The sequence below is a fragment of the Bos indicus x Bos taurus genome, chromosome 5 (assembly GCF_003369695.1).
Source record: "Bos indicus x Bos taurus breed Angus x Brahman F1 hybrid chromosome 5, Bos_hybrid_MaternalHap_v2.0, whole genome shotgun sequence".
In the NCBI taxonomy this organism is placed as follows: Eukaryota; Metazoa; Chordata; class Mammalia; order Artiodactyla; family Bovidae; genus Bos; species Bos indicus x Bos taurus.
Genome location: NC_040080.1, coordinates 61129200 through 61142591, shown reverse-complemented (window position 1 = coordinate 61142591; position 13392 = coordinate 61129200). Strand labels below are relative to the sequence as shown.

General features: G+C 37.2%; 1 protein-coding gene and 1 pseudogene across 1 annotated transcript; one reads left to right on the top strand and one right to left on the bottom strand.

The window, feature by feature from the left end:
- Positions 1 to 529: 529 nt before the first annotated feature.
- Positions 530 to 1474, top strand: LOC113893475 (olfactory receptor 6C3-like). The gene has a single exon (XM_027543449.1). The coding sequence runs from the start codon at positions 530 to 532 to the stop codon at positions 1472 to 1474; it is 945 nt and encodes a 314-aa protein (XP_027399250.1).
- Positions 1475 to 8201: 6727 nt separating this feature from the next.
- On the bottom strand, positions 8202 to 10709 carry LOC113893474 (annotated as a pseudogene).
- Between the last annotated feature and the right edge of the window lie 2683 nt (positions 10710 to 13392).

The window sequence follows — 13392 nt, the reverse complement described above, 5'->3', positions numbered from 1 at the left end:
ATTTAAACTAGTGAAAGTCACCTAAACAAAGTGGGCCTCAGTTATGCAAAATATAAAATGTGGAAGTAGGCATACCTAAAGTCTGTATGCTTTCAAACTCTATTTAGATTATCTGCGAAGTATACTGGTTTTTATAATACTGAGGAAAGGAGGAGAATCAATTAAAATATATCTGTACCTTTTACAAAGGAAGCTAAATGTTTTAAAGAAACCTTGAACCAATTAAAAATTATTAGAAAAGATAACCCTATTTAAGTGTTATCATAAGAGTTTTATTTTATCCATAGTCTATGATAATGTATTTTTGAAGAAGAAATAATGATTTTGAACTTCAGATAATATTCCTTACTAGAATGAAAAGTTGAATGGAAATTGGAGAGAGCTCTGTAGGTGAATTTTAAATTTCATTTATTATCATCATGATGGATATTTTAAAAGATTTGTATTCTATCCTCAAATGTATTTTAATCATTTATTTCCTATAGGAGACACATCCATTTTTCTCTTTGAATGGGGGAAAGGATCAGCAATGAAAAACCACACAAGACCCACAGAATTCATTCTTCTGGGGCTATCAGATGACCCAGAGCTTCAGATTGTGACTTTTCTCTTTTTAATCATCACATATATATTAAGTGTCACTGGAAATTTGACCATCATTATTCTCACCTTGGTGGACTCCCATTTACAGACACCTATGTATTTTTTCCTCAGGAACTTCTCTATATTAGAAATCTCCTTTACAACTGTTGGTATTCCTAGATTTCTGGGCACAATTATCACCAGGGACAAAACGATTTCATACAATGATTGTACAGCTCAGCTGTTTTTCTTCATTTTCTTGGGTATCACTGAGTTTTATCTTCTAACAGCCATGTCTTATGATCGCTATGTAGCCATCTGCAAACCCCTGCATTACACAACCATCATGAACGACAGAGTCTGTGTATTACTTGTCTTTTGTGCTTGGCTCGCAGGGTTCTTAAACATCTTCCCACCTGTTATTCTTTTTCTCCAGTTAGATTACTGTGGTTCTAATATCATTGATCACTTTGCTTGTGACTATTTCCCCCTCTTGAAACTATCTTGCTCAGACACATGGCTCCTTGAAGTGATTGGTTTTTACTCTGCATTAGAGATTCTGCTTTTTACTTTGGCATTAATAATTCTATCCTACATGTTCATCATCAAGACAATTCTGAGGCTGCCTTCTGCCAGTCAGAGAAAAAAGGCATTTTCTACATGCTCCTCTCACATGATTGTCATTTTCATCTCTTATGGAAGCTGTATATTCATGTATGCCAACCCATCAGCAAAGGAAAAGGCATCCTTGAACAAAGGAGCATCTATTCTGAATGCTTCTGTTCCTCCTATGATGAATCCATTTATATATTCACTGAGAAACCAGCAAGTGAAACAACCCTTCAAGGATACCATCCAAAAGGTTCTCTTTTTCTCCAGGAAATGCAAGTGATTATATCATTAAAAGAGTAAAGTTCTTAAAAATGCTTTCTATTACTCATAATCTTCCAAAACTCTTTCAGTACAGTTGTATGAGTCCTTTTCATCTGTTCCCATGTTAAAAAAAAAATTCCCCACACTGAACCTAATTAACTGGATAAGGTTGAATATTGCTTCAGAATTTTCTATAAATTTTTTATTCAAATATTCTGAATGAAGTAAAGAAAACAGATTGGTGTTGCAATTTTATAGGCCATTTAGCTTGATGAAAAGAATGTGAGAATTGATGCGGATTTCTGAAATTTTCATTTTACCACGTAATAGAAATGACATTATTAGGAAGTTTTTATTCTATTTGGAACTTTCACGAAATGCAACAATAACAATCACTAGAGGGTTGTAAATAAAATATAAATATCTACTTAAATATTTTTAAAGTTTACAAAATAAAGTATATTTGAACTCTTTATATTATTATAATACTTTTATAATAATGAGGAGAGAGAAGAAAGAGAAGGGTAGAGTTAATTTTTTTCAGCAATTACTATATTCCAGGCCTATTCTAATTATTTTCTTCATATTGGCTCATTGAATCTTGTGAACAGCTTTATTTCATTTTCAGTCACTCATTCGTATCCAACTCTTTGTGCTCACATGGACTGCAGCACACGAGGCTCCCCTGTCCTTCACTAGTTCCCTGAGTTTCCTCAAACTCATGTCCATGATCTAGTGATGCTTTCCAAGCATCTTTCCAGATGCTTGGAAAATTTCACAATTTTTCCCAGCATCAGGGTCTTTTCCAGTGAATGTGTTCTTCACATCAGGTGGCCAAACTATTGGACCTTCAGCTTCAGCATCAGTCCTTCCAATTAATATTTAGAGTTGATTTTCTGCAGGATTTACTGGTTTGATCTCACAGTCCAAAGGACTCTCCAGAGTATTCTCTAGCAGTACAATCTAAAAGCATCAGTTCTTGTGTGCTCAGCCTTCTTTATTGTCCAACTCTCACATCCCTACATGACTACTGAAAAACCCATAGCTTTGACTATACAGATCATTGTTGGCAGTGATGTTTCTGGTTTTTAATACACTGTCAGGTTCATCATAGCTTTTATTAAACAACTTTCTGAGGTAGCTGTTATTGATTTTCTCTTGAAGAAAATTTTACCTTATCTTTTCCTCAGGAAATGTTTTATATGAATGTTCTTATTTCACAGCCATAATGAAAAGGTAAAATTGGAGTTAATTTTAAATGGCAACAGAGAAGAACAAGAAAGAAAAGGGATCCAGATTGGAAAAGAAGTAAAACTTTCATTGGCAACAGCATGATACATAATACAAAGAAAACCCTAAAAATACTATCAGAAAATTACTAGATTAATCAGTTAATTTAGTAAGGTTGCAGCATACAAAATCAATACACAGAAATCCACTGAATTCCAATACACTAGTAACAAAAATCTGAAGGAGAAAATAATCAACTCCATTCACCAAGGCAACAATAACAATAAAATATCTAGGAATAAATGCACAAAAGAGCTGTATAAAGAAAACTATAAGACATTGATGAAAGAAGTCAAAGATGACATAAACAGATGGAAAGACATACCAATTCTTGAATTGGAAGACTCAATGTAACAAAATAGAAAGCCCAGAGATAAACTCAAGCACTTTGGGCACCTTATCTTTGAAAAAGGAGGCAAGAATATGCCACAGAGGAAATACAGCCTCTTCGATAAGTGGCGCAGGGAAAACTGGACAGTTATGTGTAAAAGAATAAAATTAGAACACTTCCTAACACCATTCACAAATATAAACTCAAAACGGATTAAAGACCTCCACCACCTTATGTTGGAAATAAAAACAAGTGGGACCTAATTAAACTTAAAAGCCTTTGCACAGCAAAGGAAATCATAAGCAAGATGAAAAGACAACCCTCAGAATGGGAGAAAATATTTGCAAATGAAGCAAATGACAAAGGATTAATCTCCAAAATATACAAGCAACTCATGTAGTTCAATAACAAAAGAATAAGTCATTGACACAATAGGCAGAAGACCTAAATAGATGGCTATTTCTCCAAAGAAGAGATAAAGATGGCTAATAAACACATGAAAAAAATACTCAACTTCACTTGTCAAAACTATAATGAGGTTAAACCTCACATGGGTCAAGATGGCCATCATCAAATAAATGCTGGAGAAGATGTGAAGAAATGGGAATCCTCTTACACAGTTGGTGGGAATGTGAATTTATAGAGCCACTATGCAGAATAGTATGGTGGTTTCTTTAAAAAATAGGAATAAGACTTCCATATGACCCAGCAATCTCACTACTGGGCATATATTCAGAAAATCACAATTCTAAAAGACACAGGTACCCCAGTGTTCATTGCAGCACTATTCACAATAGCCAGGACATGGGAGCAACCTTGATGTCCATCAACAGATGAATGGATAAAGAAGCTGTGGTAAGCACATGGACAGAGAAGGCTGTCAGGCTATAGTCCATAGCATCACAAAGAGTTGGCCGTGACTGAGCACAAATGCAAACCATATGCTGGGTTATAAACTGGTTCATAACAAGCCAAGCATCCACATAAGGGAACAAACTGGAATCAAATATAGTGAGGTAGATAAACCTAGAGCCTGTTATAGAGTGAAGTAAATCAGAAAGAGAAAAACAAATATTGTATATTAACACATATATATGGAATCTAGAAAAATGGTACCGATGAACCTACTTTCAGGGCAGCAATTAGAGACACAGACATAGAGAAAAGACCTGGAACAGAGTGGGGTTGGGGTTGGGAGAAGGTGGGGCAAATTGAGAGACTATCATTGAAACTCATACGTTAAAATATGTAAAACAGATAGCCAATGAGAAGTTGTTGTACAGCACAGTGAGCTTAACTCAGGCCTCTATGACAACCTAGAGATGTGGGCTGGGGTAGGAGGTGGGAGTGAAGTTCAAAAAGAAGGGGACATATGTATACTTATGATAGACTCATGTTAACGTATGGCAGAAACCAACACAACATTGTAAAGCAATTATCCAACAATTAAAAAAACATTGAAAAATAGTATTCAGCATGATTTAATATTTCCTGAATTTCTAGAAAGAGTGTTTCCTGTCAAAATCAAAACACAGGTCTCTCTCAGGTGTTGCTGCTCTGCCTTTTTCTGTCTGTCCTTAATTTTCTAAGAAATATTTTGAAAACATGGAATTAAAAAAACATTTCAAAGAGGGAAATGAGGTCAGTTCCAAGGTTGAGTAGAATGATGAGCCCAAAGGAAGGGCAGTACATGAAAGAATGATGAGAATTTGAATGGCAAAAAAATGTATATACTATATTTGGTAGTTCAGTTCAGTCATTTACTCATGTTCAACTCTTTGCGACCCCATGGACTGCAACATTCCAGGCTTCCTGGTCTATCACCATCTCCTGGAGCTTGCTCAAACTCATGTACATTGAGTCAGTGATGCCATCCAACCATCTCATCCTCTGCCGTCCCCTTCTCCTCCTGCCTTCACTCTTTCTCAGCATCAGGGTCTTTTCCAATTAATCAGTTCCTTGCATCAAGTGGCCAAAGAATTGGAGCTTCAGGTTCAGCATTAGCCCTTCCAATGAATATTCAGGATTGATTTTCTTTGGGATTGACTGGTGGATCTCCTTGCAGCCCAAAAAACTCTCAAGAGTCTTGTCCAATACCACAGTTCAAGAGCATCAATTCTTTGGCACTCAGTATTCTTTGTGGTCCAACTCTCACATCCATACATGACTAATGAAAAAAACCATAGCTTTAACTAGATGCATCTGTGTTGACAAAGTAATGCCTGATTTTTAATATGCTGTCTAGTTTGGTCATAGCTTTTCTTCCAAGATGCAAGTGTCTTTTAATATCATGCCTGCACTCATCATCTGCAATGATTTTGGAGCCCAAGAAATTAAAGTTTGTCACTGTTTCCACTGTTTCCCCATGTATATGCCATGAAGTGATGGAACTAGATGCCATGATCTTAGTTTTTTTTTAATGCTGAGGTTCAAGCCAGCTTTTTCACTCTCTTCTTTCACTTTCATCAAGTGGCTCTTTAGTTCCTCTTCACTTTCTGCCCAAAGGATTGTGACATCTGCTTATCTAGGTTATTGATATTTCAGCAATCTTGATTCCAGCTTGTGCTTCATCCTGCCTGGTATTTTGCATGATGTACGCTGCATATAAGTTAAATGAGCAGGGTGACAATATACAGCCTTAGCATACTCCTTTCTCAATTTGGTACCAGTCCGTTGTTCTATGTCCAGTTCTAACTGCTGCTTCTGGAATGGCATACAGATTTCTCAGGATGTAGGTAAGGTGATCTGGTATTCTCATCTCTTTAAGAATTTTCCACAGTTTGTTGTGAACCACACAGTCAAAGGCTTTGGCATAGTCAATAAAGGAGAAGTAGATGTTTTTCTGGAACTTTGTTGAATTTTCTATGGCCCAACAGATGTTGGCAATTTGATCCCTCATTCCTTCACCTTTTCTAAATCCAGTTGTAACATCTGGAAGTTCTCGGTTAATGTACCGTTGAAGCCTCACTTGGAGAATTTGACCATTACTTTGCTAGAGTGTGAGATAAGTGCAATTGTGTGGTAGTTTGGACATTCTTCATGGTGGAGAGTTCTGACAAAACGTGGTCCACTGGAGAAGGGAATGGAAACCACTTCAGTACTCTTGCCTTGAGAATCCCAGGAACAATATGAAAATGCAAAAAAATATGACACCAAAAGATGAACTCCCCTGGTTGGTAGGTGCCCAATAGGCTACTGCACAAGAGTGGAGAAATAACTCCAAAAAGAATGAAGAGATGGAACAAAAGTGAAAACAATGCCCAGTTTGGATGTGACTGGTGATGTAAGTAAAGTCTGATGCTGTAAAGAATAATATTGCATAGGAACCTGGAATGTTAGGTCCATGAATTAAGGTAAATCAGTTTAGTTCAGTCTCTCAGTCGTGTCTGACTCTTTGCAACCCCATTAAAAGGTAAATCAGAAGTGGTCAAATAGGAGATGGCAAGAGTGAAAGTCAACATTTTAGAATCAGGGGACTAAAATGGACTGGAATGGGAGAATTTAACTCAGAGGACTTTTATATCTACTACTGTGGGTAAGAAGTAGAAGAAATGGATCAGCCCTCATAGTCAACAAAGGAGTCTGAAAGGCAGTACTTGGGTGCAATCTCAAAAATGACAGAATGAACTCTGTTTGTTTGCAAGGCAAACCATTCAATATCACAGTAATCCAAGTCTATGCCCCAACCAGTAATGCTGAAGAAGCTGAAGTTGAACGGCTCTATGAAGACCTACAAGACCTTCTAGAACTGACACCCCAAAAAGATGTCCTTTTCATCATAGGGGACTGGAATGCAAAAGTAGAAAGTCAAGAAATACCTGGAATAATAGGCAGATTTGGAATACAGAATGAAGCAGGGCAAAGACTAATCGAGTTTTGCCAAGACAACACACTGCTCATAGCAAACACCCTCTTCCAACAACACAAGAGAAGACTCTACACATGGACATATCCAGATGGTCAATACTGAAATCAAATTAATTATATTATTTGCAGCTGAAGATGGGGAAGCTCTATGCAGTCAGCAAAAACAAGCCTGGGAGCTGACTATGGCTTGGATCATGAGTTCCTTACTGCCAAATTCAGACTTAAACTGAAGAAAGTAGGGAAAATCACTAGACCATTCAGGTATGCTGCTGCTACTGCAAAGTCACTTCAGTCGTGTCCGACTCTGTGTGACCTCATAGAAATCAAATCCTTTATGATTATTCAGTGGAAGTGAAAAATAGATTCAAGGTAATAGATCTGATAAAGTGCCTGAAGAACTATGGATGGAGGTTCGTGACATTCTACGGGAAGCAGTGACCAAGACCATCCTCAAGGAAAAGAAATGCAAAAAGGCAAAATGGTTGTCTGAGGAGGTCTTACGAATAGCTGAGAAAAGTAGAGAAGCAAAAGGCAAAGGAGAAAAGGAAACATATGTCCATTTGAATGCAAAGTTCCCAAGAATAGCAAGCAGAGGTAAGAAAGCCTTCCTCAGTGAACAATGCAAGGAAATTGAGGAAAACCATAGAATGGGAAAGACTAGACATCTCATCAATAAAATTAGAGATGCCAAAGGAACATATCATGCAAAGATGGTAACAATAAAGTACATAAATGGTATGGACCTAATAGAAGCAGAAGATATTAAGAAGAGCTGGCTAGAATACACAGAAGAACTATACAAAAAAGATCTTAATCACCCAGATAACCATGATGATGTGATCACTCAGCTAGAGCCAGACATGCTGGAGTCTGAAGTCAGGTTAGCCTTAGGAAGCATCACTATGAACAAAACTAGTGGAGGTGATGGAAATCCAGTGGAATTCTTTCAATTCCTAAAAGATGATGCTGTTAAAATGTTGCACTAGATATGTCAGTTTTCATTCCAATCCCAAAGAAAGGCAATGCCAAAGAATGTTCAAACTACTGCACAACTGTACTCATATTTGGTAAGATGCTGTCAATAGAAGTATGAGCACTGGAAAATACTTCCAGGAAGACTATGTGAAAATCAATAGACTTTGAAAGCCCTGGTTTTTATTTGATTGCTCATTGTTATGCCTCTAATTTATAAAACAAGGCTTTTAATTTTTCATTTCCTTGAGAAGAGTACAGTCTTCCTGGCCACGTCCATGAAGGATCACTTGACTTTCAGATTCCTTAGGGTGTAAATAAAGGAGTTCAGCCTGGGGATTACTGAGGTGGTTAGCACAGCCACTCTCTTGCTCAAAGACACCCTGTCCTTTACTGATGGTTTCATGTACATGAAAATGTAGCTGCCATAAGAGATGGAGATGACAATTTGTGGGAAGAACACGTGGAAAAGCCCCTTGTCCTCTGAGTGGTGGAAGAGATCCTCAAAATTGTTCTGATGATATATGGATAAGACAGAATTATTAATACCAAAGTGAACATTAGGGTAAACACAGCAGTGGGAAAGCCCATCATCTCTAGCAGTTTGGTGTCTAAACAAGAAATGTGTGAAATAATCACAATTAAAATGATCAATGGCATAATCAAGTTGTCTGAACAGCATGAGTGATGAAAAAATGATTAAGGATGAAGCCAGCCAAGAAGCCAAGACAAGTAGTGTGCAGTCTCTGTGATTCATGATGTTCATGTAATGCAGCTATTTGCAGATGGAAATGTAATGGTCAGAAGACTTAGTAGCCAGTAGGCAAAACTCAATGACTCCCAAGAGAATGAAAAAGAAAAAAGAAAAATGAGTCATACAATCAGTAAAAGAAAAGTTTTATCTCCTCTAATAATGGTGATAAGGAACTTGGGTATAGTGACAGTTGTGGATGACACCTCTAATATGGAGAAATTTCTGAGGAAGAAATACATGAGGGTCTGTAGGTGGGCATCCAGCAGGGTTAGGGTGATTAATGGTCAGGTTTCCAGTGATGCTGAGCATGTAGATGGTGAGTAGAAAGACACAGCTCACAACGTGAAGTTGTGGATCTGACAGTCCCAGAAGGATAAACTCTTTTATTTCTATGTAGATTCTCCTTTTCTTCTTCTTTTGAGTATCCTTCAGTGGTAAAACGCAAAGAGACTTAAAGAAAAGGAAACTATTCACAGATAGCACTGGAATTTATTTCTGGAAGGACTATGCCATACTAATTTAACTTGGGAAATCTTTGAAAAAACTTATCTTTAATTTTTTTTTTTTTTTTTACTATATGCCAGGGCATATTTTTCATAGAACATTTCTTTTAAAATAACTATTTCACTGATTGAAATGGGGTTAAAAATATACTTAAAATTTTTATCGAAATCACATACTCTAAATGCGAAGATCAGGTTTATTAACCTAGGCTTTTCTATGTATTTGAAATACTGGAATGGAAATGCTATCTGTTGATCTTTTAAATAATTTCCTAAAATATTTCTTTCCCAATGGGAAATTCCTCATCTTTTCTTCAAATTCAGTTAGATTGCATTATTTCCTAATCTTTTATCAGATTTCTTATGTTATTATTTTTCTAGTTAATTTAGAAAAACCAAATATGTCAGGGAAAAGGTCACTCAAATGGGTCTGTCTCCAAAATGAGTCATTGGACTTAAATCTTTCACAATATGAAAGATTTCTAAGTTCTCACTCTGACTCACATCCACCTTCCTAACTTCTGACTCCTTATCTGAATCACACCTAATGGATTCACTATTGTGACCATCTCGAGTATTGGAGCCAGGGTCTGAACTCTGAAATCTAATGTCTGATGATTTGATGTGACAAAGATATAATAATAATAATAGAAATAAAGTGCACAATACACAAAATGAGCTTGAAACATCCTATAACCACCTCCACCCAGGTCCTTGGAAAAGTTGTCATCTACTAAACTGATCCCTGGTACCAAAAGCTGGGAAACTTGTGTAGAGACTCCAGAGTACAGAAGAGGCAGAGTGGATTTTTCATAGACTGGATCTGTGTCATTGGCTAAGGAAACTAAATTGTATGAATATTTAACATCAAACATAAAACATTATCTTTCAGAGAACATTTTTTTCTTCAAAATCTCTGCCATCTAAATATTATTATTCTCTCTATATGTGTGTGTATATTCTGCTTTCTGTCCTATGTTGCATTTTTATATTTTCCTTTTTTCTACATTGATATTCACTTAGTAAAATCTCTCTTTGGTCAGTATAATAGTATAATTCTTTTTTTGTTCTTTGATAGATTTTTTATTTTTTTTAAGATGTCCAAAATCTGTTTTTGTTTATTGTTTTTTTTTTCTTTTTTTTTTTAACTTTACAATATTGGATTGGTTTTGCCATATATCAACATGAATCTGGCACAGGTATACACGTGTTCCACATCCTGAACCCTCCTCCCTCCCCGTACCATCCCTCTGGGTCATCCCAGTACACCAGCCTCAAGCATCCAGTATCGTGCATCGAACCTGGACTGGCGACTTGTTTCATATATGATATTATACATGTTTCAATGCCATTCTCCCAATCATCCCACCCTCTCCCTCTCCTACAGAGTTCACAAGACTATTCTATACATTTTTGCTGTCTCATATACAGGGTTATTGTTACCATCTTTCTAAATTCCATATATATGCATTAGTATACTGTATTGGTGTTTTTCTTTCTGGCTTACTTGGCTCTCTATAATTGGCTCCAGTTTCATCTGCTTCATTAGAACCGATTCAAATGTATTATTTTTAATGGCTGAGTAATACTCCACTGTGTATATGTACCACAGCTTTCTTATCCATTCATCTGCTGATGGACATCTAGGTTGTTTCCATGTCCTGGCTATTATAAACAGTGCTGCAATGAACATTGGGGTACACGTGTCTCTTTCAATTCTGGTTTCCTCAGTGTATATGCCCAGCAGTGGGATTGGTGGGTCATAAGGCAGTTTTATTTCCAGTTTTTTAAGGAATCTCCACACTGTTCTCCATAGTGGCTGTACTAGTTTGCATTCCCACCAACAGTGTAAGAGGGTTCCCTTTTCTCCACACCCTCTCCAACATTTATTGCTTGTAGACTTTTGGATCGCAGCCATTCTGACTGGTGTGAAATGGTACCTCATAGTGGTTTTGATTTGCATTTCTCTCCATTGTATATTCTTGCCTTTGTCAAAGATAAGGTGTCCATAGGTGCATGGGTTTATCTCTAGGATTTCTATTTTGTTCCATTGATCTATATTTCTGTCTTTGTGCCAGTACCATACTCTCTTGATGACTATGGCTTTGTAGTAGAGCCTGAAGTCAGGCAGGTTGATTCCTCCAGTTCCATTCTTCTTTCTCAAGATTGCTTTGGCTATTCGAGGTTTTTTGTATTTCCATACAAATTGTGACATTATTTGTTCTAGCTCTGTGAAGAATACCGTTGGTAGCTTGATAGGGATTGCAATGAATCTATAGATTACTTTTAGTAGTATGCTCTTTTTCAGTACATTGATTCTTCCTATCCATGAACATGGTATATTTCTGCATCTATTAGTGTCCCCTTTGATTTCTTTCACCAGTGTTTTATACTTTTCTATATATAGGTCTTTAGTTTCTTTAGGTAGATATATTCCTAAGTATTTTATTCTTTCCATTGCAATGGTGAATGGAATTGTTTCCTTAATTTCTCTTTCTGCTTTCTCATTGTTAGTGTATAGGAATGCAGGGGATTTCTGTGTGTTAATTTTATATCCTGCAACTTTGCTATATTCATTGATTAGCTCTAGTAATATTCTGGTGGAGTCTTTAGGGTTTTCTACGTAGAGGATCATGTCATCTACAAACAGTGAGAGTTTTACTTCTTTTCCAATTTGGATTCCTTTTATTTCTTTTTCTGCTCTGATTGCTATGGCCAAAACTTTAAAAACTATGTTTAATAGTAGTGGTGAGAGTGGGCACCCTTGTCTTGTTCTTGACTTTAGGGGAAATGCTTTCAATTTTTTTTAATTTTATTTTATTTTTAAACTTTACAATATTGTATTTGTTTTGCCAAATATCAAAATGAATCCACCACTGGTATACATGTGTTCCCCATCCTGAATCCTCCTCCCTTTTTGAGAAGCTAACCTCTACTCAAGATTTTTCATCTTTGGTTTTTGGTACTTGTTATTAACTTTGTACCTTTAAGAACCCAATCTTCAGTATCAATTTTTACTTGGGAGCAAGATCACTGGCCTGATTGCTGTATCCCCCTTTTGAATCTCCTTTTTCTCCACCAGGTTGCCTCTATCTCCCCCCTCCCCATTTTCTTCTCTACCCAACTTGGTGAATCTCTTTGTGTGTTCTGGGCTGTGGATAACACAGGGAACTGATTACTGGCTGGATCTGCCTCTCTCCTTTTGATTCCCCCCTTTTATCTTCCTGGCCACCTCTGTCTCCTTCCTCCCTCATCACTTCTCTGTGTAACGCCGTGAACATCTCTGAGGGATCCAGACTGTGGAGAGCATATAGGGAAGTGATTACTGGCTAGCATGCTCTCTCACCTTTTGATTCCCCCTCTCCTCCTCCTGATCATCTCTATCTCCCTCTTCCCTCTTCTCTTCTCCATGTAACTCTGTGTACCTCTCTGGGTGTCCCTCACTGTGGAGAAACTTTTCATCATTAACCTAGAATTTTTATCATTGATGCTGTATAGATGGAGAAGTCTTGAGGCTACTGTAAGAATAAGACTGAAAACTAGAGGCAGGAGGCTTAAGTCCAAATCCTGAGAACACCAGAGAACTCCTGACTCCAGGGAACATTCATCGATAGAAGCTCGTCAAATGCCTCCATACTACACTGAAACCAAGCACCACCCAAGGGCCAACTAGCTCCAGAGCAAAACATACCATGCAAATTCTCCAGCAACACAGGAACATAACCCTGAGCCTCAATATACAGGCTAACCAAAGTCACTTCAAACCCATTGACATCTCAAAACTTATTACTGGACATATCATTGCCCTCCAGAAAGAAGAAATAGAGATTCACCCACCAGAACACTGACACAAGCTTCCCTAACGAGAAAACCTTGACAAGCTACCCATCCACCCCATCCACAGCAAGGAACCTCCACAAAAAAGAAGAACCACAAACTGCTAGAATACAGAAAGGCCATCCCAAACACAGCAATATAAACAAGGTGAAAGGCAGAGAAATACCCAGCAGATAAAGGAACAGGATAAATGCCCACCAAACCAAAACAAAGAGGAAGAGATAGGGAATCTACCTGATAAAGAATTCCAAATAATGATAGTGAAAATGATTCAAAATCTTGAAAACAAATTGGATTTACAAATACGTAGCCTGGAGACAAGGGTCGAGAAGATGCTAGAAAGGTTTAAGAAGGACCAAGAAGAAATTTAAAAAAGAGTCAAT